The 25,862-nt window shown below is 48.7% G+C and overlaps 3 protein-coding genes across 10 annotated transcripts; 1 reads left to right on the top strand and 2 right to left on the bottom strand.

Moving 5' to 3' along the window:
* Positions 1-507: 507 nt before the first annotated feature.
* KCTD17 (potassium channel tetramerization domain containing 17) lies at positions 508-7,732 on the bottom strand. Of its 5 annotated transcripts, none has more exons than XM_032105567.1 (8): positions 7,526-7,732; positions 6,789-6,897; positions 4,980-5,071; positions 3,966-4,061; positions 3,467-3,592; positions 2,663-2,747; positions 2,131-2,419; positions 508-1,240 (listed from the first exon to the last, which is right to left on the bottom strand). In XM_032105567.1, exons 1-7 carry the CDS (start codon positions 7,730-7,732, stop codon positions 2,163-2,165), a joined length of 972 nt encoding a protein of 323 aa, XP_031961458.1. In that variant the 3' UTR covers positions 508-1,240; positions 2,131-2,162. The 5 variants fall into 5 exon arrangements, with proteins under 5 accessions (XP_031961458.1, XP_031961459.1, XP_031961461.1 ...); XM_032105568.1 differs by having other exon boundaries at positions 2,203-2,419; XM_032105570.1 differs by lacking the exon at positions 2,131-2,419 and having other exon boundaries at positions 2,598-2,747.
* Positions 7,733-13,797: 6,065 nt separating this feature from the next.
* MPST (mercaptopyruvate sulfurtransferase) lies at positions 13,798-18,458 on the bottom strand. Of its 4 annotated transcripts, XM_032105563.1 has the most exons (5): positions 18,260-18,458; positions 17,911-17,989; positions 17,432-17,505; positions 15,415-16,067; positions 13,798-14,813 (listed from the first exon to the last, which is right to left on the bottom strand). In XM_032105563.1, the coding sequence occupies exons 3-5, from the start codon at positions 17,470-17,472 to the stop codon at positions 14,515-14,517; spliced, it is 993 nt and encodes a 330-aa protein (XP_031961454.1). In that variant the 5' UTR covers positions 17,473-17,505; positions 17,911-17,989; positions 18,260-18,458; the 3' UTR covers positions 13,798-14,514. The 4 variants fall into 4 exon arrangements, with proteins under 4 accessions (XP_031961454.1, XP_031961455.1, XP_031961453.1 ...); XM_032105564.1 differs by lacking the exons at positions 17,911-17,989; positions 18,260-18,458 and having other exon boundaries at positions 17,432-17,525; XM_032105562.1 differs by lacking the exons at positions 17,432-17,505; positions 17,911-17,989; positions 18,260-18,458 and adding an exon at positions 16,508-16,610.
* On the top strand, positions 16,623-25,402 carry TST (thiosulfate sulfurtransferase). Its single transcript, XM_032105572.1, has 2 exons — positions 16,623-17,297; positions 24,918-25,402. The coding sequence occupies exons 1-2, from the start codon at positions 16,712-16,714 to the stop codon at positions 25,214-25,216; spliced, it is 885 nt and encodes a 294-aa protein (XP_031961463.1). The 5' UTR covers positions 16,623-16,711; the 3' UTR covers positions 25,217-25,402.
* The last annotated feature ends 460 nt before the right edge of the window (positions 25,403-25,862 follow it).

Raw genomic sequence — 25,862 nt, 5'->3', positions numbered from 1 at the left:
TATGTATGTGTGTGTGTGTGTGTGTGTGTGTGTGTGTGTGTGTACACAATTGGCCACTCTCTGGAATTAGAAATAAAATTAATTTGAGAATTATTTTGGCTCTAGTTTGCCTCACTCTGCTAAAAATTATCTTGAGGTTTGTATGTTTTTGACCACACTCCAGTCCTGGCACTGGCAACTGGTAAAAGTTTCCACACCCCTGCCCACCCGCTACCCCAGATGTCCCTGGGGTCGATACATTCACTAGACAGGTGGTCCTCACTGATTGTCATGATTTAAGGGTGCAGATATCAATAAGCAAACCTGCTCTGTAGCCCAGCTGCCTGCAGTGGGGATGCAGCACAGACACGCACTGACAGTGGGAAGAACCTCCAGCCCCCAGAAGACAGGCACAGCACAAGCAGCTTCTGGTGGCTCCAGGTGATGAATCCAAACTCCTTTTCTCCAACTCCCACCCCCTTACACACCAGCAGTGAATTCCTGCCACTTGAAATGAGAGGCGGCAAGGAGGAACAGACTGTGAATTTTATTCAGGAGTCTTCAGACATAGCAGTGAAGCAAACACCCCGCTCCCCAAAACTGGGATCTCCTGGTGCTGGCTGACACAACATCAGGTACCAGCATGTTCCTGGTACCCAGGAAGCACACCGTTCTCCTCACACTGCTGGCACAGGGCTGCTTTGGGGGACAGGGAGGGAGGCACCAAGGAACATGATACCCAGCACAGGGACACCTCCAAGCAATACAGGTGACCCAGAAAAGGACGGTGGCTCTGCATTTGTCCGCGGGCCACATGCCCAGACCAGTTGCCTGCAACAGCGAAAGGGCAAGGGCTGGTTCTTCCACAGCTGCCACCATTTCAGTCCCCATTTGCATCCAGGGTGCTCACGAAGGGACCGCAGGCTGCAGTGGCTGATCGCTCATGTCCCCACCAGGGGCCACTGTGACACTAAGGAAAGCCAGACTGCCAGGCATAGGAGGGGGCCCTGGGCTCCAGCTCCTACAGCAGCCCAGGGGCTCCATGGAGCATCTGCCCTCCTCCAGGGCTGGAAGCTCAGGCCTCTGACTTGAGTTTGTAAAAAAAAAATGGTTGCATGTGAAGAGTGAAGGGGGCTGGGGGTGTCACTGTGGGACAAGGGGCTGCCATACATTGCAGTACAAAAATAAAGATATAAACAAGAAATGAAAAGGCTGGACTGGAGTGTTCAGATCATGTCCTCAGATCTCTGGCTTGTAACAGCTAGAGGAGAGAGAAAGAGAAACAAAGTCAACGGTAGGAAAAAAAGGCAACTGAGCATGGGGGGGAGAGTGAGAATCAGAAAAAGGGAAATGACAGGAAACACGAACAGAAGAAAAAGAAAAGAGATGAGGAATGACAGTGGGAAAACGGACCAAAAGGAAGAAAAAGTCCATGTGATTAACATACACCGAGTCTTAAGATAATAACACTCAGGTCCCACAGCCATAGACAAGGAGGCTTTCAAACAGAGGGAGAGAGAAACGTCAGCCAGCTAACAAGTGCCCTCCATCAGGACAGGTGGAGATTGGCACTGAGCATCTCCAGTTTAACAAGAGCCTCACAGTTTTGCAGTATGGAGAGGAATCCTTCTAATGCTTTCCGTACCCAGCCCCATGCATGTCGGCCAGCCAGCCTTCCTAACCAGGAGGCAGAGCAGAGAGGCTCATTTTGCACACAGCTGTGAGAACATCTGCAATGGGGACCAGCTGCTTCTGCTCTGCCTTTGCCACCTTTCCCACTGCGCTCTCACCCTGGCACAGCCAGTGGGGGAAAAGCCCAGCGAGGGAAAAACAACAGGCTGCCTTCTGCAAACTGCTCCCGGGCTGGCAGGCAAAGGAGCTGCAGACGGAGCCTGGAGAAGCGATCTGGCATGTGTGTCACGCAGACACGTGGCAAAATTCCACCCCTTCCCTGAACCACCCCTGCCTGCTTTGCATTCATTTCCACCCCTCTCCCAGCTGCGCTCTCCTTTCTGCTGCCAGAGCCTCTGGTCCAGAGCCATAGGATCTGCTTGGCAGGTAAAGGCACGCATAGGTAAAGCCATCTTAGGGATGAGTCAACCTCACACCTCCCTCCTTCCCCTCCCCAAGCTCTACAAACCAGGGCCATACCCACAGAGGGAAGTGAGTCACTCATGCAGAGCTCAGGCTGGCAGGAGCTGGGAGTGCAGACAGGTAACATACCTGCAGAGGAGGAAAAGTGAGGAGCAGAGAGAGACAGGGCCCTGGGCAGAGACCACTCTGAGCCCTGGGGAACAAAGAGAGCAGAGGGAAGGATGCTGGAGGCTGGCAAGTGAGGCAATGTGGGAGGTAGATGACAGTGCTGGGATGGACACGGAAGGGAGCAGGAGGGAGGGTCCGCAGGAAGAGAGTTTAGCACAATCCCGAATAGATGGACAGTCTGCAAATAAAAATAAAACCGTAGATAAACCAAACAGTTTAAAATACAAAGCAGCAGCCATGGTAACAGCTCTCCCCTATCAGCTTTATCTCCAGAGAGACTCCAACTCCTGGAGAGGACAGCCCCCACACCCCACACCTGCTCTAGTCCTTCCCTGCTGCTAGCTGTGAGCTCTCACCAGAAAGGTGGCGGGTCTATGCCTGGGGGGTTATTTTTATCATTTTCCTCAGGGATTTGCTGCACCTTTCTCCTCTGCTTCTGCTTCTGCCTCTGCCTCTGCCTCCTCCTCCACCTCCTGCTCTTCCTCCTCCAGGTCCTCCTCTGTGCTCTGTGGCCCAGCATGCGGGACAAAAGGAAGAAAGAGTGGAGATACTTGCAAGATGAGCCACGGCAGTTCTTTCTGACACACAACGGAACAAAGCAATCGTCATAACACTGGAATAAAAAGAGACCTTTCCCCATGGCCAACACAATTCTAGGTCAGGGAACAGAGAGACTTGTTTTCCTCTGGAGTATCACGTCAGGGTATCTAACCCACTTACAAGTGCTGAGACCCCACCGCCCAACAACTGCCATCAGTTGCTAGTGTTCCTTCCTGCATCCTGGGTGTCTACAGGGTGTCATGCACTGCCACATGTTTCTGTCCTTCCCTCAAAAGGGGAGCAGGAGATATCCACCCCTCAGGCTGAGACTCGGAAAAAGGAAAGACAATGCTGCAAAACCTTCAGGGAAATAATGCCCTATAGGCAGTGACACACACAGAATGGGCATGAGGAGGCATGAGGGGGATGTTAGAGTAGCATGTGAAGTGCCAGGGTGACTTGCTAAAGCCATTTGCCGCACACAGCCACACACCACCCTTCCAACACACACACTCCTCCTTTTGGGCACTGGGTGTAATGCCACGGTGCTGAACACCAGGACAGGCTCCTGTATTTCACCACTGAGGTGCCCCACTGTCGCAGGGGAGAGAGAAAAGAGAGAAGGAGCAAAGAGCAAAGGATCTCATAGGCAATGGGAGCAGGGCCATAGCAAAGCTGATCTCACCTTGGCTTTGTGGCTGGGCTCAGAGCTCAGGCCATTGGGGGAGTTGTACAACTCCTTGGAGACCACGCACAGGAATTCTGTCTGATCCTCATTCCCATAATTATAGGATGAGCCAATGTTCACAAGCTAGAAAAGATGAGAGCAAGAATCACAAGCACACATTCCTGAAAACATCCACTCCACCTGAGGAGCAAGGCAGAAAGTCCACCATGCAGCATCAAGTCCAATCCATAATCCCAGTGGAAAGGCCTCATAACTAAGCTGAGGAGACAACACAGAGAACCAGGAGAGAAGTCAGCCAGCATGCAAAACAGACTGGCCTCACACAGTATCCTCTAAACCTCTAGAAAGGGGCAAGAAAGAGCCAGTGTGATGGCTCAGTCAATGACTTACCCAGTATTCTCAGAGAGGGAAGGAGCCTTGCCTGGCAACTGTATGGTATCCACGATCTTTTCCCCAAAAAACCACTCCTTCCCCCCCTGCTCTGCCTTATCCATACCTGCTCAAAGCGCCATCCATCTGACATAGTGGAAACCATCTGAGTGAGCTCCTCTTCCTGGCACTGCAGCACACGGTAGACATGCTTAGGAGGCACCTGAGAGCAAAATTGCAGCGAACACTGACAACAGTCACATGCTAAAAGCTGTTCCCCTCCTGCAAAATGAAGTGGTAATACCCCTCCTTGACAGACCTGTCCTTCCCCACGTTCCCAGGTGAAAGGGGAGTGGAAACCACGAACAACTTCATACTGTGCTGTCATTGGAAGCAAGAACAGTATCTCTTCTGGAGAGGAGGGACTGAGCTAAATGCTTCCTGCATTGTCCCCAGAAGATACTGGCTTCTTTTGATGGGGAGTTTGTACTTGTCATTACAAAACCATTTTTGCAAATGCAACAAAGGCTAATGGGGTTTTTCAGCACAAAATAACTGTGTTGCTGGAGGCTTACAGCCTGAGGCAGACAAGATGAAAAGTGAGATAGCAGACAATCGCCCCCCTAAGACAGATTTTCAAAGGTTGCTGGCCAAGACAGGGTGTGATTGTGCCACAGGATTGATTCCCTATCTGCACTTAACTCTTTCACAGCCATCTATTCACCTGTTTTCTCCAGGTTTCTCTACAGGTATTACCATGCTCTTCATTGTGATTACACTCCCAGGACTCCCCACACCATGACACCTCCATGACACCTTTGCTCTCCTCACAAACATTCCTCTATATCCCACAGCAACCAGCTGCCTTCTTCCAAAAGCTAGAGAAGCTGATTTAGTTTCAGGGGCTACATCCAGCATTACTTCTGGGGATGCAAAACAAACCTGCAACTTGTTTATTGTAACTAAATTGGTGGTAGCTTGTCCCCTGCAAAATTTTGCTGCATAGGGATTAGCACATAATCTCTAATTAGTTGCTTCCTTCCATTCCTTGCTGCTTCTCTCAAGTCTTCTCTCCCTCTAGACTCATCTTTCTCCCTTTTTACATCCCCTCCTTTCCTCACCCCACTCTATCTTGCCATACCTGTGTTACTGTGTAGTCCTTCTCCTCCATTCGATCCTTGATTATTCGGATCAAAGGACCGATGTTGTAGAACTCAGCTTCTTCAAGGATCCCTGAGAAAGACAGACAGAAGGACCACAAAGCTAACAGCCCATCTTTATTTTTCAACTTGCAAATGATCAATTCTGAGCTTCACAAGGTCCATAGAGAGAAATTACACTATTGCTTCACTTCTTAACAGGCTTGAAACTCTTACTGCAGAGAACTGAAACCTGGCTCTCTGCATCCTGTTTCTAATACTCACCCCAATTTCCTTATGCTGCCTGCTACTACAAAACAGGCACTGCCAGTGAAGGCTTGTGCTGAGGACTGCTAATACCTTTCCCAGATAACTGGCCAAGGAGAACAACTGTAGGCTTCAGTCTCTCTCAATGATAACTTGTTATCACCTTGCTCAGACTCTTATTAAGGCAGAGAACCACAACTTCTGGTTCTGACAAGTCATCAAAAGACCCTAGAAAAGCCTAATTTACCTCCTGGGCCACTTGGAATTGCAGCCCCATATGACTTTAGATGATCTTTGGCTCTCTTCCCTGTTCTTCAACTCAAAACAGGTAAACAGCAAAGTTTTGATTTTTTTCTCTATGGTGTCTGCATCCATCACCTCTCCTGAGACTCACCTGTTTGCTAACAGTCCTCCAGGAAAAGGGAGCTGGTTCCCAGAGGGTCAGTAAGGGAAAGGTGGCTGGGAGCCAACACTCACATGTCCCCAGGGCAGTACACAGAAAATGTAGGTGGGGAGATTGATCCTTCACTACCTGACACACTCAGACCTCTTCTGTATCTCTCATTCAGCCATGAATTGCCAAATGGATTAGTTTTATGCCAGCCTGAATGTTTGCAGCAGGAAAACAAAAGTCAGTGCAAATGAACTGGACTCCTGTTTATGTTTTAGATTTGATATTAAAACCTGCAGATGAACTCTGTCTGACCTCAAGATTACAAGAACTGTCAAGGACGAAACACCTCAAAATTGTGCTTATTACAATCCTGTACCATTACTTGGATATATTTCTGGAATTATAACTGATAAGACTGTTCTGAAGAAAACTTTCCTTGCTTTAGGTAAAGATATGTAAGAGAGGCAAGAAGACTAATGAACATGCAGAAACTGTGCTTGGAAAGGGCTGGACAGCACAGCCTGTCTTTGGAATTGGCTCCTTATTAGGCCCTAGCATCCAAAAAATAACAAGGCACTGTGAACTGCTGGCTGGTAACACTGTGATGTGACCGAGTCGTCCTACTGGACCCACTGTCAACCTCAAATGAGGGATTGGTTTGCCTGGCTTGCTCCACTGGAATTTCTGCAGTCCACAACCCGTCAGAGCACAAGCAGCATACAGTGCATATTGCTGATTAATGATGGTCTTTATTACAGAGCTCGGTTTTGTTTGGTCTTCAGGGCTTTCATTCCTAATTAGAAACACTCAGTCATTAATAGAAAACTCAGTCACAGAGCCTGGTTAAAAGTAGATTGGGAACAAGTAACAAATGGCTTATGGAGGCTGAGATCTTGCCTACTTCTCTTTTGGTGACATCTCTGCTGGACAAACAGTCATGATGCCACAACACCTGCTAGGATGTCTTCCTCATCCACTCCAATCCCCTTTAGTAAAGGAGACATTATCATGCTTTGCAGGGATAGCTCGCTGAAATCCCCCCACATCAACACCCAAAAGGAGAACGAGACAACAAGGTTGACAACAAGTCCTATTTTTCCTGACTATGGCAGTGATGGTAAGTGGGAGGTTTCTGAGCTCCACGACTCACCCTCTTCAGCCATATCTTTATCCAGGACCAGCTTCCCATGACGGAGGAAATTCAGAATGGGTCCAAAGTAAGTGGGGTCCCGATCTATTAGGTATGCACCAGTTTCATCCTAGCAACAGAGATAGATCACAAGGAGAAAAAACCCAAGGGAAACTTGTAACCAACCTTTGAATACCCTAAAATACAAGAAAATACAAACCTAAGCAAAAATGTCCGCAATTTCTAAGATTCTTTGGAAATCATGAGTCCCTGAGAGTCCCTAGCCAAGTCAGCCCAGCTTGGATTTTAACTCCTGTATTGGTCTGCTCAGCATGCCCACCTCAGCACGAATCAATCCAGCTGAAAAGGCCCAAAAAATAGGCCTCAGTCTCTTTGTGCAACTGTGCATCCAGGCCTGGGGTGAGAGAGCAGAGATCCCCTTACAGGGAACAAGGCTGAGTCAGGCAGACACAGCTGGGAAATAGACCCAGGATGTGGGGTGACAAAGAGGAAGGAGAACAGGAGCGAAGGGGAGATGGCCTCTCTTTTCCCCAGCTCGGGAAAGCAGGTGCCAGGCTACAACACAGCAAAGTGAGATCTGGCATGGGGAAATCCTTCCCGGGAGAGGAGGGGGAAAGAGCAGGCATTTCTCACTCAGTTGCTCCTGCAGCTGCCGGGGTCTGGCTCCGTCCCTGCATCCCTCCAGCCCTCCCCGTGCTCGGTGGGGCACGGTGCGGGAGGCAACCCAGCTGCCTTACCCGGTCCGACTGCAGCTCCTCGCCCTGGCACAAGCGACACAGGAAAGATTTCTGCTCCCGACACAGGGTCTGCCTGGTGGTGAGGAAGACGGTGCCCCCCACATTGAGCCTCACCCACTTGGCCTGGGTGCCAGCGGGTGGCGGGATGTCCCAGGTGCAGCGTAGCCCCACGGCGCCCTGCATCTCCTCCCTGCCCTCCATCCTCATCCTCACCCCCACCTCCCCCACGGCGTGCAGGGACTGCCGCAGGTGCTGCCTGTCGGAGAATGCCGGGATCTGTAGTTTATCTGCCTCTCTCTCCGCTGCAGCCGTGTTTCCCGGGGGCCAGGTTCTTCCCTGTGACTATCAAGGGAGTCCTGAGAGGAGGAAGGTTGCTCGGCGCTGGAGGATATCACTGCGACTATTGGGGCGGGCGAAACCACAGCTCCACAGCGCTGACACTCCCTGGCTTTTCCCCTGTTCCCGTTTTCACAAACCATGGGCCGGTCAGCACGCCGGAGGTGCAGGGTGTTATGCAAAAATCGTCGGCAATTTATTTCCATAGACATCCTCTGTGGCTCATTAAAAGGTTCTGGGAATTGTAGTTTCGCAGGGATATGCACAAAAGGGTGATGGGAACTGTAGTTTTCCCAGCTCGCTGTTCCTGCAATGAGGATGCTGTAACGGAGGGTACTGCACCACACGACCCCAGCCCTGCGGCTGGTACTGAGCCTGCTTCCAGTCCTGGGTCTTGTCTGCAAGCTTCCTCGGAGACAGGAAGCACAACCTGCTCCCTGGCAGTGGGCAGATAAGCCCCTCAGCGCTGTAATTCACAGCATTCCCTTCACGACACCATTACCCCAGGCTCACCGCTCAGTGCCGCGTCACTCGCCATACTTCCTTGCAGCAAAATATGCACAGTTGCCTTCTCGCTAACATATGTAGGGACACTTCTGGGAACTGTATTCTGGATCTGCATGAAGTGCTGGCAGGAGGCAGGAACAATTTTTCTTCCAGCTCAGAGGAGTTGCTGACTCAACAAACTCCCCCCTGTGCTGCTCTACCAGCACAAACCCGCCGCGCCCTTCCCCTGGGCTCCTGCCTTTCCTGGTCGCGTCTGGGCAACAGAGAGCTCAGACTGTAACTCAGCTCTGTGGGGAGTTTTACCTCTGCCCCAGGCACGTATCGCCCGCCGAGGCCGATGTGCCAATCCCGCGTTACGGAATCTAGCCCTGCCTCTGTCCCTCGCTCCTGCCAGGCCGAGCCTGGTGCTCAGCAGTTCATGCCCCAGGGGACTCTGTTCAAACACGCTCCTTGGCACGGACACTACCTGAACAAGCTCTCTCTCCAGCAGCTCTGCTTTTCCCACTCCCACCTAAGCACAGCTGTGCTTGCCAGCAGCTCAAGCACATTAAAAATGGAAAGGAAAGTCTGGCGTTTCACCCCACTGTGGCTCAAAACCTTCCTCCACCTAAGCAACTTCCTGTCTCTTCCTTGACAGGGTAATGCAGCACTGCAGAGACATACAACACTTTATTTTTCTTGCGTTTTTGAGGTGGGGCGTTATTGAGTGAAGAGGCTGGGTAAAGAGAAACATTATGTTTTACATTCCTTTTCTTCTCATCCTTCCTTCTTGTTTTACTTGCAAATCATTCCCTACAGGAGAAGGCAGCATCACCCTTCCCCCAAATCACCCAGGATTTCCTTAACAAAGATGGCGTGTGTACTTTGCTCCTTCTGTCGACGAGTGCCAAGGGGAGGAGAGGAAGAGAGGGCAACACGGAAAAGGTTTCAAGATTGCTGACCTTCAGCTAATTTAAGCACAGGAACAATCCAGCTGCCCCAAGGTATAAATTCAAATAATTTTGAACCAATGCTAGAGTGACCATTAACAGAGAGAGCATGAAAAAAATTTTTTTCTACCTATACGGAGCAGGCTCTGGCCAAAATTACTGCCCAGCCCTTGGACCAGTCTCCACTGAGCAGTAAAGTGCATCAAAGATGCTCACACTAACACTGACCCAAGCTGAAGCATCACACAGTGCAATACAGCTCTGGGCTGTCAGACTGCTGTCCTCCGAATTCTGGCTCTGAGTCAAACCACAGCAAATTGGAGACCTCTGCCCTGCACTCTGGTGTGTGAGGACTGCAGTCTGTCCTGGCTGCAGCTCCAGCACAGAACTGGGGTGAGGACTGTGGCTCTCCGATATGAGTGCAGCAGTTGGGTGGCAGCCTAAAACCCCTTATCTCCCCCTCCAAGAAATCTGCCCTGCCTTCATTTTTTTCCCCTCTTTTACCAAGGATTCACCCTCTCCTTTTCCTCCTCTCACAGCCCCTCAGCCTCTTGCTGCTTTTTAGGGTCCATCTCTTGTTCTCAACACCTTCTTTTCCAAGCTCCTGCCTGACAATGCCGCTCACAAGTCCAGGGTGATCTATATTGAAGGCATACTTTCTTCCATCAATACCAGTCTCCACCTGTGGCTGGAACCTCAAGTCTTGCTCACCCCAGGGCCATGGGGTGAAAAGTTAATTGCTAAATCTAAAGAGACATAGGAAATAGGTCAAGGAGCACCACTTCCAACACCAGAGCCTTCTCTTCTGCAACATACAGCAAAAAATGTATTGGAAGCCCACCAGATCAGGGATTTCCCCACAGTATGTGAAAATACTCTTTAGGAAGAAGCCAGTGTGGGGTGAGTTACCAACTAAAATGTTCTGATGAGTTGTTGGTGTGGGCTAAATACAGACCTGATTGCACACCATCACCAGATGTAGTTCTGAGATGCAATTAATGTGCCCTTGTTAAGCTCCCCTAAAATCAAGCAATAGAATACAGGAGAGGTAAATTTAAACAATCGGTGGTGTTTGGTCAAAGGTTGGACTTGATTGTAACAGTTCTTTCCCAATCTTAATGTTTTACAATTCTACGACTTGTTCCTCCTGCCTTTATGATGACTGTCTGTAAAACACATGTACAGAAACAGAGACAAGAGCAAGCAAGAGCTTACCTGGGGCTGTGTGATGGTGTAAGACCATACAGCCCTGCTGAGTACCAGTGAAATCATGGGGACCATTGCACGGACAGACTGGGAGCAGGAAAAACTTGACAGCCCTTGGATACCGGGCTGAACAAGAGCTGAAGAGAACAGAGCAGGGGGTAAATGGGAATGTCTTGGTTCAGCAGTCAGGCCTGCAATGCAATCCTGCAGAAGGTTGCACACACTGCAGTGCTCTGATGAGCCAGCTTGGTACATGGTATATGATGCATCTCTGGCGTTGTGGAGCTGCTCTTACGGAACTGTTATGTTGTGCAGGGATCACCATGTGTTGGCCCAGACAGTGTCACCACTCTGACAGGCTGGGAACACATATTAGGGATTACATGGTGTGAGACACCAGAGGAGAAACCAGGAAGAACTAATTGGCATGTCCATGTAGGATCAGTGCCACTCTCTTTTCTGCAGGAAGCGGAGAGGGGAAGACAAGTGATGCTCTGACATTTTGCCATTAAGCCGACAGTGAATCGGGGAAATAAAATTCCCTACACTGGACTTGGGGGTGAACACAGTTCAGTAATAGAGTCCAGCTTGACTGCCAGCTGAGCCAGGCATATGGCTCATGGAGAAGGAAGAGAAAGGCCCCATGGCATGCAGGCAAGTGAATCTTTCTCCAGCTCCTTGTGCTGCATGAGGTCTGTGAGCAATGTACCTGCATTCAAAGCAGCGTGCAAAGTCTGTGTGTGTACGTGCATCACTCAGCACCTTTGCTGGAAGACAGCTGGGAGAAGGAGACAGAATGGTTATGTAGCACCTGGTTGTAAGCTGGGACCAGGAGAGATGGGAGGAACATGAAATGTCCCTGCAGGCAACAGCAATTACCATGGCTCATGCAGTGCTCGGGCCAGTGGTGCTGGTAGAAGAACAGCTGCTTTAGAATTTGGAAAAGTTTGCAGGGGAACAAAAAGTTTGCTGGGAAATGAAGCATGAAATAGTGCAACCTGACTGCTAGGGAGCAGTATGGAAGGAAGAGGAAGGCAAGTGGCAAAGAAGACAAGTGAAGAACAGGGGACCATGGGATTACTTTTGACTGGAGCAGACTGTTTTCACAAAATCCCAATCTCCTTCAGGACAAAAGTATTGCAGATAGTAAAATATACCAATAAACCAATAAAGAGTTTACGTGCTGGCCTGGGATTCTCAAATTTGCATACAGAGCTGTAAAAACTCTAGTCTCAAGTTAGCCACAGGTCAATGTGACCTTCCTCCTACATCAGGGCTGTTGTTTAGGCAACTTTTTGCCTACCATGAGCCCTATTCCGCCAAAGATATGCTATTCCCATTTCCCTGTGGCAAATTTTCCACAGGAAAATAATGAACATTAGTGATTTGCATTACATCTACTTCTCCCCAGCTTTCAGTTCCCATAGGAAACCCACCCACTGAGTCAGGGACATAAAGATCTGCAGAACATTTATAGTCCTGGTGTAAGTCCCCTCAGCTGTTCCATATGTCCAGTAGCATCTGTTATAGCTCAAAATAGGTTTTTGCAGTCTCCAGGCTTTGAAAACATTGTCTTCACAACGTTCTCAGTGCTTTGCCTGCATCATGAGAACAGATCTCAACTACAAGGAGGGGGAACATCAGAAGACACTCTTTGATAGATTTTTGATACATGACATAAGAGAGCATATCCCAGAAAAACAAAGTATCTTGCTGTGGGAAAGAAGATCTCAGTTTCTCCTCTGTGGAGAAATCAAGGCAAAGCTAAGCATCTGGGAAAAGATTTGCCAAAAGCTGTGAAGAATTACTGAGATTTTGTAGCAGAAAATCTAGCCTGAGAAGGGCACTTGAGTACTGCCAAGCTTGGCATAAATACCAGAGAGGGGGAAGGGCCCAGCTAGGTGTCATCGAGCCATGGGAGTGAAATGTAGAGCGAGGGGAGAGGGAAGATTTGCACTTAATTTGCAATCTCCAGGTGGATGCCACGGCTGTGCCACACACCTCCCTGCGACACACAGGACAGAGAAAAGCATCTCAGCCTCGAGAGGAAGCAGAGAGATTCCCACTGACCCCAAGGACTGCTGGGTCAGTGGCAAAAAAGAAACACAGTGCTTAAGATGCATCACCAAATATCCTGGAAGGACATGCAAGAGACAGAAAGTAAGTCTGAAGCAATATGTCAATTTTCCTAATAACTAAAATTTCCTGGAGAAACAGAGCAGGCAGAGCACTCGTCTGGCCACAAAACTGCAAAATCAGCCCCTCTGTGTACTAAAGGGTCACTTGTTTCAGACCCCTGTGCACCCTGTATACTCAGCACTTGCTGCAATGCCAGCCCCAAGTCCTCAAAGAGCTGGGTTGTCAGTCTGGATGCAAGCAGGGAAATTGCAGGCTGTCAGTCACTGGGTTGTCAGGCCGTATGTGTGAGTGGGGAGGACAGAGGAAGAAATAAACTGCACAGTGAAACTCCAGCTCCCCAGGAGGTGAGCAGAAATAGAGCTTGCATGCATACAAGCCAAGGCCAAGAAGAAGTAGCCAAAAGAGGCAAGAGGAAATGCAAAGAATAAAACACTCAGCAACAGGGAAGAATCCAGTCCTTGCAGTCAAACCTGTGACAGTAAGCATCCATTGCATTCCCTAGAAAGGGCAACCTCATCATCCACAGATATCTACAGGTACCTGTTGCTGCAAGCCCAAGAGAAGAAACCATCTCATTAACTTCTAACCTAACAGTAGGCCAGAAAAGACGCAAGCTTCTTTTGTGGGAGGGTTTCTGTGGTTTTTTTGTTTAGTTTTGGGCATTTTTTGTAATGAAGAAAATCCCAGAGAGAACAAATTCTTGAACATTATCAGGGATACCTGGTGTGCTTTCAACTTTTAGATATAAGAGAAAAAGGTCTTGGGAAAAATAGGTGCCAGTGTGGGTTATTCCTCTGTAGGTCTCAGTTCTACTAAGTTTTTAGGAGGTTACATGGTAAGAATGAAAATAACCATGCAGTCCATTTTCTGCTATGTGAGCTGACATCCAGTGCTTCAAGAACAGAGCTGTGACTGACAACTGTCAGTCTTTGGACCTTAAGGCCAAAAAGCAAATGGACAAGGACCAAAAGGAGGAAGGTGGTGCAGAGATCCAAGAGAGAGGCATGCCATTATCTTTCCTGGACCAAAGAGCTTGTTGAGAGGTGTGGTTCTACTCACAGAGAGAAGGAAATAGCTCGTTTGAATCTCACTGTGGACAAAGTGATTCCATAAAAACAGAATTCCTGAAAAGGATTCAGCCAAGCAACACTCACATAAGTTTCATTCAGCAGAAAGACCTTGAAACATGTTTATTTACATTATTTAAATCCCAGAATCTCTTCTTTTTCTCAAGGGGGATTTTGGACCATGGGGCTACAAGGCTGGCTAAGTACATACTGCAGTTAAAGAGTCCAAGTACAAGAAGAAATACAGATCAAGTCTCTGGCCTAAGTGCCAACCTTAAAACCATATTTGCTCCTTTAACAGCCATGTCCTTCCACAAAGTTTTGCACTCAAAATGGCCATAAAGTGCATGGGTGGGACAGAGGCAGAGAGCAGGATTATGAGGCACAGTTATATAAGTATGACCATCCCATGAATGAACATGATTGAATGTTTTGAGTCAGGAGCTTGGCTTAATTAATTCCCCATGCTGGCAGCAGCACTCTCTGCCATCCATCTGATATGGTGAAATGGTCACAGAACCACAGAATGGTTGAGGTTGGAAGTGACCCTGGGATGACGTGTTCCACCCTATCTGCTCAGGCAGGGTTACCTAGAGCTGGCTGCCCAGAACTGCTGTCATCTTTATCCTCCTAAGCAGCAGCAGCAGCAGCAGCAGGGTAAGGAGAAAGTGCTGAAGCACCATGTGCACATAATTGTTATCCAATGCCTTCATCTCAAGACACTTAACCAGGAATGCTAAACCCATCTTTTCCAAATCCTGTTTCAAGGCAAACTACCTGCACAGCTGGGAGACAATGCAGCTTATTACACTGTTTTCCCCTTTCCCTCAGAAATAATATTTTCAGGCTGTGCCCGCATGTACCACTCCACCCAGGCCCCGTCGTACACTGCGACATCTGGCTTGCCACAGAGGTAGGCCCCCAGAGCCACGTGGCAGGCAGTGACCCCAGAGCCACACGTGGCTACCACTGGCTTTAAGAGGTCCACCTTCTTCTCCTGGAACAGAGTACGGATCTGCTCAGGGGTCTTCTCTAAGCCAGACTCTGTGAGGAAATCAGTGAAGGGGATGCTCGTCGACCCAGGGACATGACCAGGCTCAATTCCTGGAAAAAACAATATGGATAGGAATTAACCTCTATTGTCTGGGACAAGTCTATTGCAAAGCCTATTCTGTTTCACTGGGAGGAATATTTATTGGCTTAGTGTATTTTGCTAAAACGAATACATTTATTTCTGTTACACTTTACTAGATTACTGATTGCTCAGGAAGGAGGGCTCTATGTGTAACCTTCATGCTACCACACAGGCACAACCCTGTCAAGTTCCATTCTTTCCCCTTGTTCCCTCCACATCTTTCTCCCCGTCAGAGCAACCCACGCTGATGAAGCACCTCCACAGGCCATTCTGAGGGGAAGAGCAGCACCAGTACTTGAAGAGACCAGTGATAATGTTTGAGGTGTATTGAAAGCTATATTTCTCACCCCAGCCCCTCATGAGGCAAAAAAGATGCATGGCTTCCCCACTGCTGAATTTTCAAAGGGTAGCACTTGCTAGTCAAAAGGAGAGGAGGACAGGTGGACACATGGCCTCAAGTCCCATCCCATAAAAGACAGCCATTATTTCCCATCATTACAGGAGTCAAAGTGATGGGCACCTTAAATTAAGCCCCTCTTTATAATGCCAATGTCTCAGAAGGCACATTACCATCTCGGGGTTCTGGCTCTACTCCCCGGAACCGTCCTGCAGCGCGGGCATCCACCAGTTGGAAGCGATGGGAATCCAAGTTATCTAAGACATCCTCATAAGTTTTCACCAGGGACTTGTCCAAGGAGGCATGGAACTCAGATGGAGCTACCTGGGTTTTCCCAGAGCTCAGTGCATTCCCCTCTCGCTGCCAGTTCTTCAGGCCACCATCCAGAAGGGAGACAGCTTCATGTCCAAAGACCCGGAACATCCACCATACCCGGGGTGCTGAGAAGAGACCTTGGTCGCTGCCATCATACACCACAACGTGGGAATCATTCCCCACACCCAGCTTCCCCACATACTCAGCAAAGTCACTAGCCTTGGGCAGCATGTGATCGTAAGGCGAGGTTCGGTCACTGCACTGGTCAATGTCAAAGAAAACTGCACCAGGGATGTGGCGCTCCTCAAACTCCCGCTTCGGATCACGCTTCATCTTCGGCAAATACCAGGATGCATCCACGATTCTCAAGGCCAGGCCAGCTTGCTGGGACTTGATGGCTTCTGAAAGCCATTTTGCAGACACCAGAGCTCGGTAGAGGAGTTGTTGCGACATCGCTCCCGAGTCCTGGCTGAGATTAGCCAATTTCTGGATTCTGCCTGAGTCCACCTGACTGCAGAAGGTAGAAAATCACACATTAGAGACCGGCCTTTCAAAAAAGCGACTGGACAAAGATGCATTTTGGGACCCAGGTCTGCACTGAGGTGCTGGCTAAGCCTACAACGAGGGGCTTGAAATGCTCCAGCCCTGAAAGCAGTTTCCCAGAGCTCATCTCAAACACTGCCCCGAGCGGGACAGCCGCGACAGTCCTGCCCTGCGCCCAGCCCCACGCAGCCCCTCTGGCCCCATCCAGGGTCCCCAGCCAGCACTGACAGCGGCCAGAGGGGAGCAGGGCAGCCCCAGGAACTAAGTGCCCCGGGGTGAGGCACGGCCCCATAGCTCTGCCCGTCCCGGAGCACACCTGCAGCCGGGGCCTTACAGGGGCCGCGCCGCCGCCCGCTGCGAGCCCCCCCGGCCCGGCGAGGCCGCGGTTCGCGCCGCTTCGCCCCGTACCTCCGCGCTGGGCCTCGATGCCCGCCAGCCACCGCCGCCGGAGGGCGGGAGCGCTCCCAGCGGGCCGGTCCCGGCCGTACGGCCGCCTCCGTGCCGCCCCTCGGGCCGCGCCTCCCGCCGCCATTTCGCGTGTGTCGGGCTGTGTCGGGCTCTGTGTGTGAGGGGAGCGCATCCCAGCGGCGGCGCCCCCGCCGGTCCCCCGAGATGGCGCGGCAGGGTCTCAGCCGGGCGCTGGTCACGGCCGCCTGGCTGGCGGAGGCGGTGCGGGCCGGGCGGGTGGGCGCCGGCCTGCGGGTGCTGGACGCCTCCTGGTACCCCCCCAAGGAGCGAAACGCCCGGCAGGAGTTCAAGGAGAGGCACATCCCCGGCGCGTCGTTCTTCGACATCGAGGAGTGCCGGGACAAGTCCTCCCCGTACGACTTCATGCTGCCCAGCGAGTCCCACTTCGCTGACTACGTGGGGGGGCTGGGGGTCAGCAATGACACCCACGTGGTGGTGTACGACGGGGACGAGGTGGGCACCTTCTACGCCCCCCGCGCCTGGTGGATGTTCCGGGCCTTTGGGCACAAGGAGGTCTCTGTGCTGAACGGTGGCTTCAAGAACTGGTTGAAGGAGGGGCACCCCGTCACGGCGGAGGTCACCCAGCCCACCCCGGCTGTCTTTAAGGCCAGGCTGAACAAGGCCCTGGTGAAGACTTTTGAGGAGATGGTACAGAACGTGTCGTCCCTAAAGTTCCAGGTGGTGGATTCCCGCCCCGAGGGTCGGTTTCGGGGGACAGAGCTGGACCAAGGTAATGGAGGTGGGACTGGCACCTGCCCCAGAATGGGATGAATGTCAATACTACACTGGGAGTAACAGCTCCTAGCAGCCGTCAGACAGGTTTTCCTAATGCACAGGCGTGCCTCGGCCTGACTCATTGATTACCTTAAGGGATCCGCAGTTGCACGTTCAGATCCCAGTGCCATCGCTGAATGCTTTTGTTGCAGTTAGCTCTAAAGCTGCAGGAGGAAATAGCAGAAAAGGGCTGCAGTCATTTGATTCCTGGATCTCCCATCCCGCACCCTGCAGAAGTTTATCAAAATGCAAACATGAGAGATGAGAGCTCCCAGGGGTTTGTTCAGGGTCCTATCAAAAACCAGCAGACGCACACAAACTATCAGTATTCATGTAGGCACCTCTCACCATAATGAGGGCACCAGCAAAAGCCGAGGTTTTAGGTAATATAGTAACCCAAGGGACATTCTCCTTATCGCTCTGATTCCCAGCAAATAGAGAATTTGCTTGAGCTGATCTTTGTTCTTTTACTTATGTAAGAAAAGCCTGAAGCCTTTGGCAAATGTATCGGGTGTTAGCTCTCTCTTTTGGATGCCCCAAGTTACAGGAACAAAAACTGATTTTGTTACCTCCGTTAACCACTGGACACACAAGCAGCAGGGGTGGGAGAAGTCCTGTGCAGTGGGGACAGCAGGTACAGCAGTGTGCCTGGAATGAAATGGAAGTTGGTTAAAGGAGGCCCTTGCTGTGTAATTTAAGCCTTGGTATATCCCAGAATAACCTCCCCTCTGAAAGGGTGTAAAGGAAACTTTCCTGACTGACCATTTAGGAAGCACTCTGGCGATCACAATTCCACCACCAGAAACTTTTAACTGCTGGGACCAGAGCCCTTCTCAGCAGGCAGCTCCACTGAACTGGTGGGTGTCCCTCTTGGCTCCCTACGCACCCTGCACACACACACAGACCAGGTTTTCTTACCGTCTTGAGCCTGGACTTCCCTTAGCAGAGCCTCAAAAGTCTGGTTCCTTCAAGCAATTTATTAACAGCACAGTAACACAGTAACAGCTTGAGCTGGTGTCTCCGAGGAGGGACCTGAACAAAGGAAACACTGAACTTTTATACCCTCCCAGTCTGTGTGTGACGAAGTCCTGGCTCTTCCAGCTGAGTCCTGGCTCCTGCTGTGTCTCAGTGTCCGGTCACCTGGCTGTGCCACAGGTCCTGTGCCCTCTGTTGTGCAAAAGGTCGGCGCCAGTTCCTGGCCTCTTGCCTGGGGCTCTCACCACCCAGAGCTCAACCTGCGGCTGACACTGCAGCTGCACACCGAGCTGCCTGCACTGAGTGTGTTCCTTGACGAGGGAATCGGAGAAATGGTTGGAAAAGAAAGAGTTCCTAGAAGAAAGCACAGGACAGCTCAGCAGCAGCTGTTAGGTCTGAGCAGAGCCCACACTGCTGGAACGTGCAGCGGGCTGTGGCTCCCAGGCAGTGCTGCCCCAATGCCCCGCAGGTTGTTGCCATTCTGTCCTGGCTGTTCACATATGTGTCTGCTGCTGTACAGCTAGTTAGTGTGACACCATGTCCTGAAGTACATTCCTGCATCCAAACTTCAGAAGCATTTGGCTGTAAATGACTCTGTACACGTGGGTGGCCCAGGTGTCTACAGTGAGCCCCCGCAACACATTTGAGCTGTGTAAAGACAATGTGGAAGGTGAGAAAGGTAATGGGAGTGATGGAGAAGACTGTGGAAGGGAAAGGGAAAGCTAGACTTATTGCTCATTCTGTTTCTTCTACCACGGCCCATCGAAGGTTGAATTTTAACCTCAAGATGTAACTAAAATGCTCCATGCTGGGAGCTGGTGGATTTTGCATTCTTTCCCAAGGTGAGGGTTGTCATCAGGTGACAAATACTGCAGCCCCAACAGCATCTTCGAAACAGATTTTTCCTTTGAAATGAGTCAGCATGGAACAGCTTATTTGTGGTGGTCCAGTTTTGCTTCCCACAGCAGATCCAGCAGGATAAGCACTCCAGCTGCAGCTGCTCATTCCACAGGAGCTTGACAGCTTTCTGAACCAAGCTACCTAGTAGCAGCACATCAGCCAGCAGTGGGTAAAAGACAGTGCTTACACCTAAAAGAACAATTTGAAATCAATGCTGATTAATGGCAGGGGTCATCCAATCAGGGAGGATGCAATTTAGAGAAGACTAATGGTCTTCAGGTTAAGGAACTTGCTGCCTTCTCAGGTGATTTCAGTTTAATTATTGCTTCAGTTCTTGACTTCCTAATTAAGTCAATTAATCTCTCCTGTTCTGTGAACTCCATCTCTAGAAGAGGCTAATTGCAGCTGACTCTTTCGCCTCTTTAGTTTTTCAGTTCTTTGTGGTAAGAATTAATTGTCCCTGGTTTATTTTTATCCTTGCTGGGATTTAGACCTCTGCACTGGTTAAGATAAGCCATAATACAGGACTATTTTTTATTTGCTGGAAGAGGTTCACCAAAGTTGCCAGAGTGGAAAAAACCAGGCATTTCTATGAGCCAGGTCTTGTAGGTTTTAAATGCAGGTATTGCTTTGGGTGAAAATCTTGGATGTTCATGCAGAGTGTGCAGCATAAGCCTGACAGATGTGCAGCCCTGACCTATGCACCGAGTACTTTGAGGGGCCCCTGCACAGTGCTGTGTTTCTGCAGGAACTAGCAGTCCAGGGCTGATAATAAAAATAATTACATGATGGTTGCCAGTACTGACCCTCTGAGTGCTGGGCACTGAAAACTGATGAACAAGAATTGTAGCTAACCAAGTGCATACAGAAAAGTTGTGAATTTCTGAATTCAGAGGAGAAAGTTGCCAGGCAAGAACTCCATCATCTAAAAAAGAGAGCAAACCCAAAATCATTTCTTGAACTTACAGGTATTTTTCTTCTCATTCTCAGCCCTGAAGTAGTCCTTGTCTTCCTCTGGCACACAGAACTCCATATTTTGCCCATTTTCCCAGCTCTCCATCCTGCCTGCCCCAAACATAAACCTTTTGCTCATCTTGAATATTCAGTGGGAATAAGAATGAAATGTTTTTCCTCTCTCTCTCCTTCGAGAGGATTCTGCAACTGGGTCTGGACTGGCTTTGCTTTGACCATGTAGTAATACTCGGGGCACAGCAATGGAGAGTGAGAAACTTCATCGAAGTCTGTTTCAACCCACAGGAACCTACGAGGACTTTCAGGGACCTGGCTAGGACCAAGCCTAAAGTGTTCCTTACAATGTGTTCACTGTAGGTTGGACAAGATCAGTAATTGTCCCTTCTAAGACATACCATTTGAATGGAAGAGAGAGATAAACAAGGAGGCAACAGAGGAGGCATTTGGAAAAGAGCTATCTGCAGCCAGCGCACTCCAAAGCCATAGGGAGTTAAATATGGGCAGAGCAAATCTTTTATCTTTTTGACAATAAGGAATTTCATCTGGAGCTTTCGTCGCAAAGGGAAGGCTGCAGAGGAGGGGCTGTGGTCTTAGACAAATAGCCAACAATAAAAACAATATGTAAGCAGAGAATCTAACAGATGTGGAAAAGGGGATTAAGTAGTGAAGAAGATAACATATTACAGGTTATAAATTGTGAGGAAGAATTGCCAGACACCAAGCTGAGTGAGACTTGGCAAAAGGAGTTAAAACAAATAACAAAAACTTCTGGAACAGAGTGAACAAAAGAGAACAAAGAGAGAAAGAATAAATAAGGTTGCTGTGCGGTTAGCAGGGGTTCCAGGTGGAAGATTATTTGTGTGTGGTCTCAGAATTATACTGATCCTTGAATCTGTGCTGCCATGTTTTCTTCTCTCCTAAGAATGAGTCTGCAGAGCAGGGAGAGAGCTAACCAAAAGATATCCCCATTCTCAAATCAGTGAGGCAAATGATCTCTACCCCAAATATGTGTCAAAAATCAGTCATGTGACATTTTAACTTCATGAGGCAAGAATTTGATAAATTTAATCAAAGCAGGGTTCTGTGGGACAGAAACACTTGCAACGTTCATATTTAAAATAGGCACTACAACCTCGGCAATTGCTGGTCTTCTAACATGGATAGACTGGGAGGCTTTCAAAAAACCCTTCAAGAAAAATTATTTTAAATGAAGACAAAATTGAGTAAAATATGTTGGTAGACTTGCACTGCAGCCAAGGGCTTTATTTCCTTGCCAACAGAATTGGTTGGCCAGATAAGAAAAATGGGAACATACGTGTCTGGAAGTTATGTCTGATCTTTTCTTCTAGCCATTGGAAGCACCTACAAGGTAAAGTTGTGCTATTTGGACTTCATCAGTGCTTTGGACATAACATTAGAGGGGCATTTATTATCTCAATATGAGGAGAGGGCAAATAGCACAAATACTGTGAGATTACAAAAAAAAATTGACTTAAAAGCAGATAAGTGAGATAAGAATAGCAAGTACTGAAAGATCTATGGGGCTGGAAGTTGCCAGCATGGTCCCATCATTATGCTTCTGTGCTTTGTGTCGTGTTTTTCTGAATCATTGAGGCATTGAAAATAGGGAGTTGTTACTGAAATGTGCTGCTGACACAGCCATGGGAAGGTCTAAGTGATCGCATGGGGAGAATTATGTGAGGTGCCACCTGCAGATATAGGAGTGACAGGAAGTATAACACTACAGAGAGCAAAATGAGTGCTTAGTAGCCCAAAACACTGAACTGCTTGAGTTTCTCTTACAAGCGGATGACCCACATTTGGAAGCAGTAGAGGAAGGTAAGACTTGGATCAATTAGTTGAGTGCAGGAACATCACATGTGATTTAGACTTGGAAACAGCCTTGGCAACTCCTGTCTACCAACTGTGGTGTTAGGAAATACCACTTCCTTATCCAGAAGCCTGCTGGACACCTAGAGCTGTGTCTAGGGTGGCCAAGACAGAGAAAAGTGTATCTAATGGGCTCTTACTGGATTTAGGCTAAGGACGCGAGGTTGTTGGGAGTGCTTGCCATCAGTCTGTTGGAGCAATAGCAGAAGGGCAGAAAAACTGTTTCAGCCAAAGGGCAGTGTTAGCTCAAGGTCAAACGGTGTACGGACTGACTGTGATGATCTCAACACTGGAAATGAGTATTCCTCCTCACATGAGCCAGGAGGTGCCTCAGTGGGAAGTTTCATGATGAGAATCCAAACTGTTTCTGAGGTGGATGCTTTTTTGAAAGGCAGCTTATAAAATGATTACTGTAGTAGCTGGGGCCCAGGCTCTGTAGTCCTAGGGTTCCTTCCTGGAGTTTTAGTGGTGACTGCATGAATCTGGTGTGGAGTATCCTCTGTTTCACATGGGGCAGGAGCAGATGTATCCTCTCCCCTGTTCAGATCCCAGCTGCATCCAGCCTTGCCTTCCAGTCCTTTGTTTCTCTGCTCTTGACCCAGCAGAGAGAGATGGTAAAGCTTCCTTAGCCACTCGAGAGCACTTCTTAGGCAGTCCAAGGAATTGTGGTTGTGCAGTTTCAGCTCCTTCTCTCAGCTGAACACCCACATATGTGAATAAATGCAGTTTCTACAGAATTCCCCATCTTTTGCACCCACAGAGTGCAAACACTGGTCTCTGACTCCAACAGACTTTTGAATCTCTGGAGCAAGAAAGTCTCCCTACAGATCAAAGTCAAAACTGCTCTAGAATGAGAGTGGTTTTTTCAGATCTGCTCAGCTCCTACCTGAAGAGTTGTTTAAGGCTGGTGAATTGTCAGTCTCCAATAAGAGAGGGGTACAAACCTATTTTAAGATGCATGAACAGTCTAGAGAAGCAATATTGATTGCCCAGCAAGCTTCTTTGAGCAAGAGTTCCCTTCTAGTTCATCCTCCAGGACTTCCTGGTCTCAGTACACTTCCCAGTGCCCTAGGATGGCTCACCGACTTGTCTGTGTTGGGGTGATCACCAGTACTGCAGCAGAGCCTTGCAGAAATCCTTTGCTGAATGGCAGGGTCAGGATCATTTACTCTGTGGGAAAGTGGTAGCCTAACGCAGGCGTGTAAGAGGCTCCAGTAAGCAGCTTTGCAGTCTGAGAACTATACACAAGGTTTTCTCAGTTTTTGCTTCATTTTTTGTTTCCTCTCTGTCATACAGACACTCTATTGATGAGTGAGTTTTGCAGTTCTCTGTACTGAAGTGATGAACTGTTGTTTTCTGGAACTGCAAAAATGTGGTGAAAGCATCAGTCCAAAACACTGCCTCTTTCTTTTTTTCTTTTCAAGTGTTAGTCCCTGCAGAAGTCAGCAGTTTTTCTCCCAGCTTCTCTCAGTAATGCTAAACATTTCTGAAGGATGCATGAGGTGACTCCTAGACAACTGTGCACTCGGGAAGGATGAATCAAGAGACAAAGAGGGTCCATCTGGAACAGGAAGAGAACTTGTGAAGCTGACTCAGGGCAGCTTTGATTGTCTTTAGGCTCTGTCTCTATCCAGCAGAGCAAAAATTCCCTTCAGTTCCATGCCAAAGCTGTTTTCTCCTTACATCTCACCATGTCATGTTACCACGCTGCATAGTGATGAAACTGCAGTGTCATTATGATGTGTGATGTCAGTCCCTGACTAGGTATAGTTCAGTCATTTGACTGTAACAAAGTCAAATGATTAAACTGCCTCAATCTCTCCTATATCCTGAGACCAGTTACCCTAATAATTTGAGCAAGTGGAAAGCTGCCAGTGAAACAGGTTACTATTCATGTGATTTTTTCAAACGTGTCTCATTAGAAGTTCAAACCTAGCAAGGAACCATTCCCTGAAATGCATTTTCAGTGTAATAGATAATGTTTTTGGCTCCAATGAGGCTTGATCCAAAGCCTCTCAAAATCATTGGAAAAGCTTCCATTATTAAGCCTTAAGAGTCTGAATTTGAAGGGCGTGATGCCAACCTTGTCCATCGTATTTTTGTATCTGCTACTCTCTAAAGACCTTGTTTTGACATGCAGCTTTGAACTTGCCTGAAATGGTCAGATACACCAGCAGAAAAAGAGAACCTGTGCTGATTTCATGCATGGAGTAGATAAGAAGTGATACAAAATCTAAATTCTGACTTCTCTGACCCCACTGTCCCAGGATAGCTGCCTCAGCAGTGATGTGGCTGACTTTAAGGTTGCTTTATGATTTCTCTTATTTACTTTTCTGAAATATGATTTTGGGGTGATGCAGGAATAAACTGTGAACGGATAACCACTTTCACAAATTCCACATGCAGGCCACACTTCCTGCTTCTGAACACTGTGTCACTACACACTGCTGGCATGCCTGGGGAAGGTTGGAAATGCATTGCTTTATTCCTCTTATCACATGTGCCCTTAATGCCTTTGTTAGAGCCTTTTCTGTGGAAGTTCTTTGATTCCTGTCATGTCTAGAGCTTCTTCAGATTTCTGCATCTCATTGCTTTCAGTGAGGAAATAGTTTGCTAAATATTCTGGAAGTTTTGACTTCATCGAAGCTGAATAATAATTTGTCCTCTTCTTTTTAGTCCAATACCACTTTGCATCTTCGTCATCAAGTGGAACAAATGAGTCTTTTGGAGGGAGTGAGACTATCTGCAGTGATGTCTCTTAATGTCTCTTGTGGGTGTCTTTCATCACCTACGTTAATGTGTCCTTGCTCATGTTTCCTTTTCTGGTTCACTCTTGCAGGGTTGGAATCTGGCCACATCCCTGGTGCTGTGAACATACCCTTCCACTCATTCCTATCAGAAACCGGGCATGAGAAGAGTATTGAGGAGATCCAGGAAATATTCCGTGAGAAGAAAGTGGATCTCTCGAAGCCACTGACGGCCACGTGCCGCAAGGGTGTCACGGCGTGTCAGATCGCCTTGGCAGCCTTCCTGTGTGGCAAGCGCGACGTGGCCGTGTACGATGGCTCCTGGTCCGAGTGGTTCCACCGAGCCCCACCACACTACAAGGTCTCCGAGTCGAAGCGCAGCAAGGCCTAGAGGGAGAGCTGTGTCTGGGGCAGTGCGGTCTAGTAGCTGTCTCCAGCCCAGGGTAAAGCAAAAGGGTGGAGGTGGAAGTAAAGGAAAAATCGGTTGATTTGGATTTTGCCAACTTTTATAAGAATTATCATTAGATTTCTATTGAACTTTTGATTTTTGACAATTAATAAAATCTTAGATGCTGCATCTGTGAGTATTTCTAATTCTCCTCTGTTACCTGCGACCTACTTGTGTTGGGTGGGAAAAGGAGCTCTGCAACATGAAAGAGAGTTACACTCTATGCCTGAAGACCTGCAGAAATTCCAGTGGCCTGGTGAGAGATCAGGAGCAGAATGAATGAAAAGTCCAGTGCTACAATACAGCGCTGGGTACTGGCCATGGGAGGGCCAAGCTGTAGTTCTGTCATTGACTCTGTGTAAGACTTCTCACCAGCCCACCATCTTCCCATTTGTAATGTGGAAAATGGGGATACCTTCTGTATGGCAACTGGACCCAACCCACAGGGTGGCATATTGCCTCCTTGGGGCTCAGGTAAGGGACATCAAAAAGAAATGTATGGTATCAACTGGTATGGCACACTTATTGCCCTCTACTGGTGTTCCAGGTAGGCAGCAACAAGGACCCAACAAGAAGGCTGAGGTCAGAG

The sequence above is a fragment of the Corvus moneduloides genome, chromosome 4 (genome assembly GCF_009650955.1).
Source record: "Corvus moneduloides isolate bCorMon1 chromosome 4, bCorMon1.pri, whole genome shotgun sequence".
NCBI classification, from domain to species: domain Eukaryota; kingdom Metazoa; phylum Chordata; class Aves; order Passeriformes; family Corvidae; genus Corvus; species Corvus moneduloides.
This window is presented reverse-complemented; position numbering and strand designations above follow the sequence as displayed.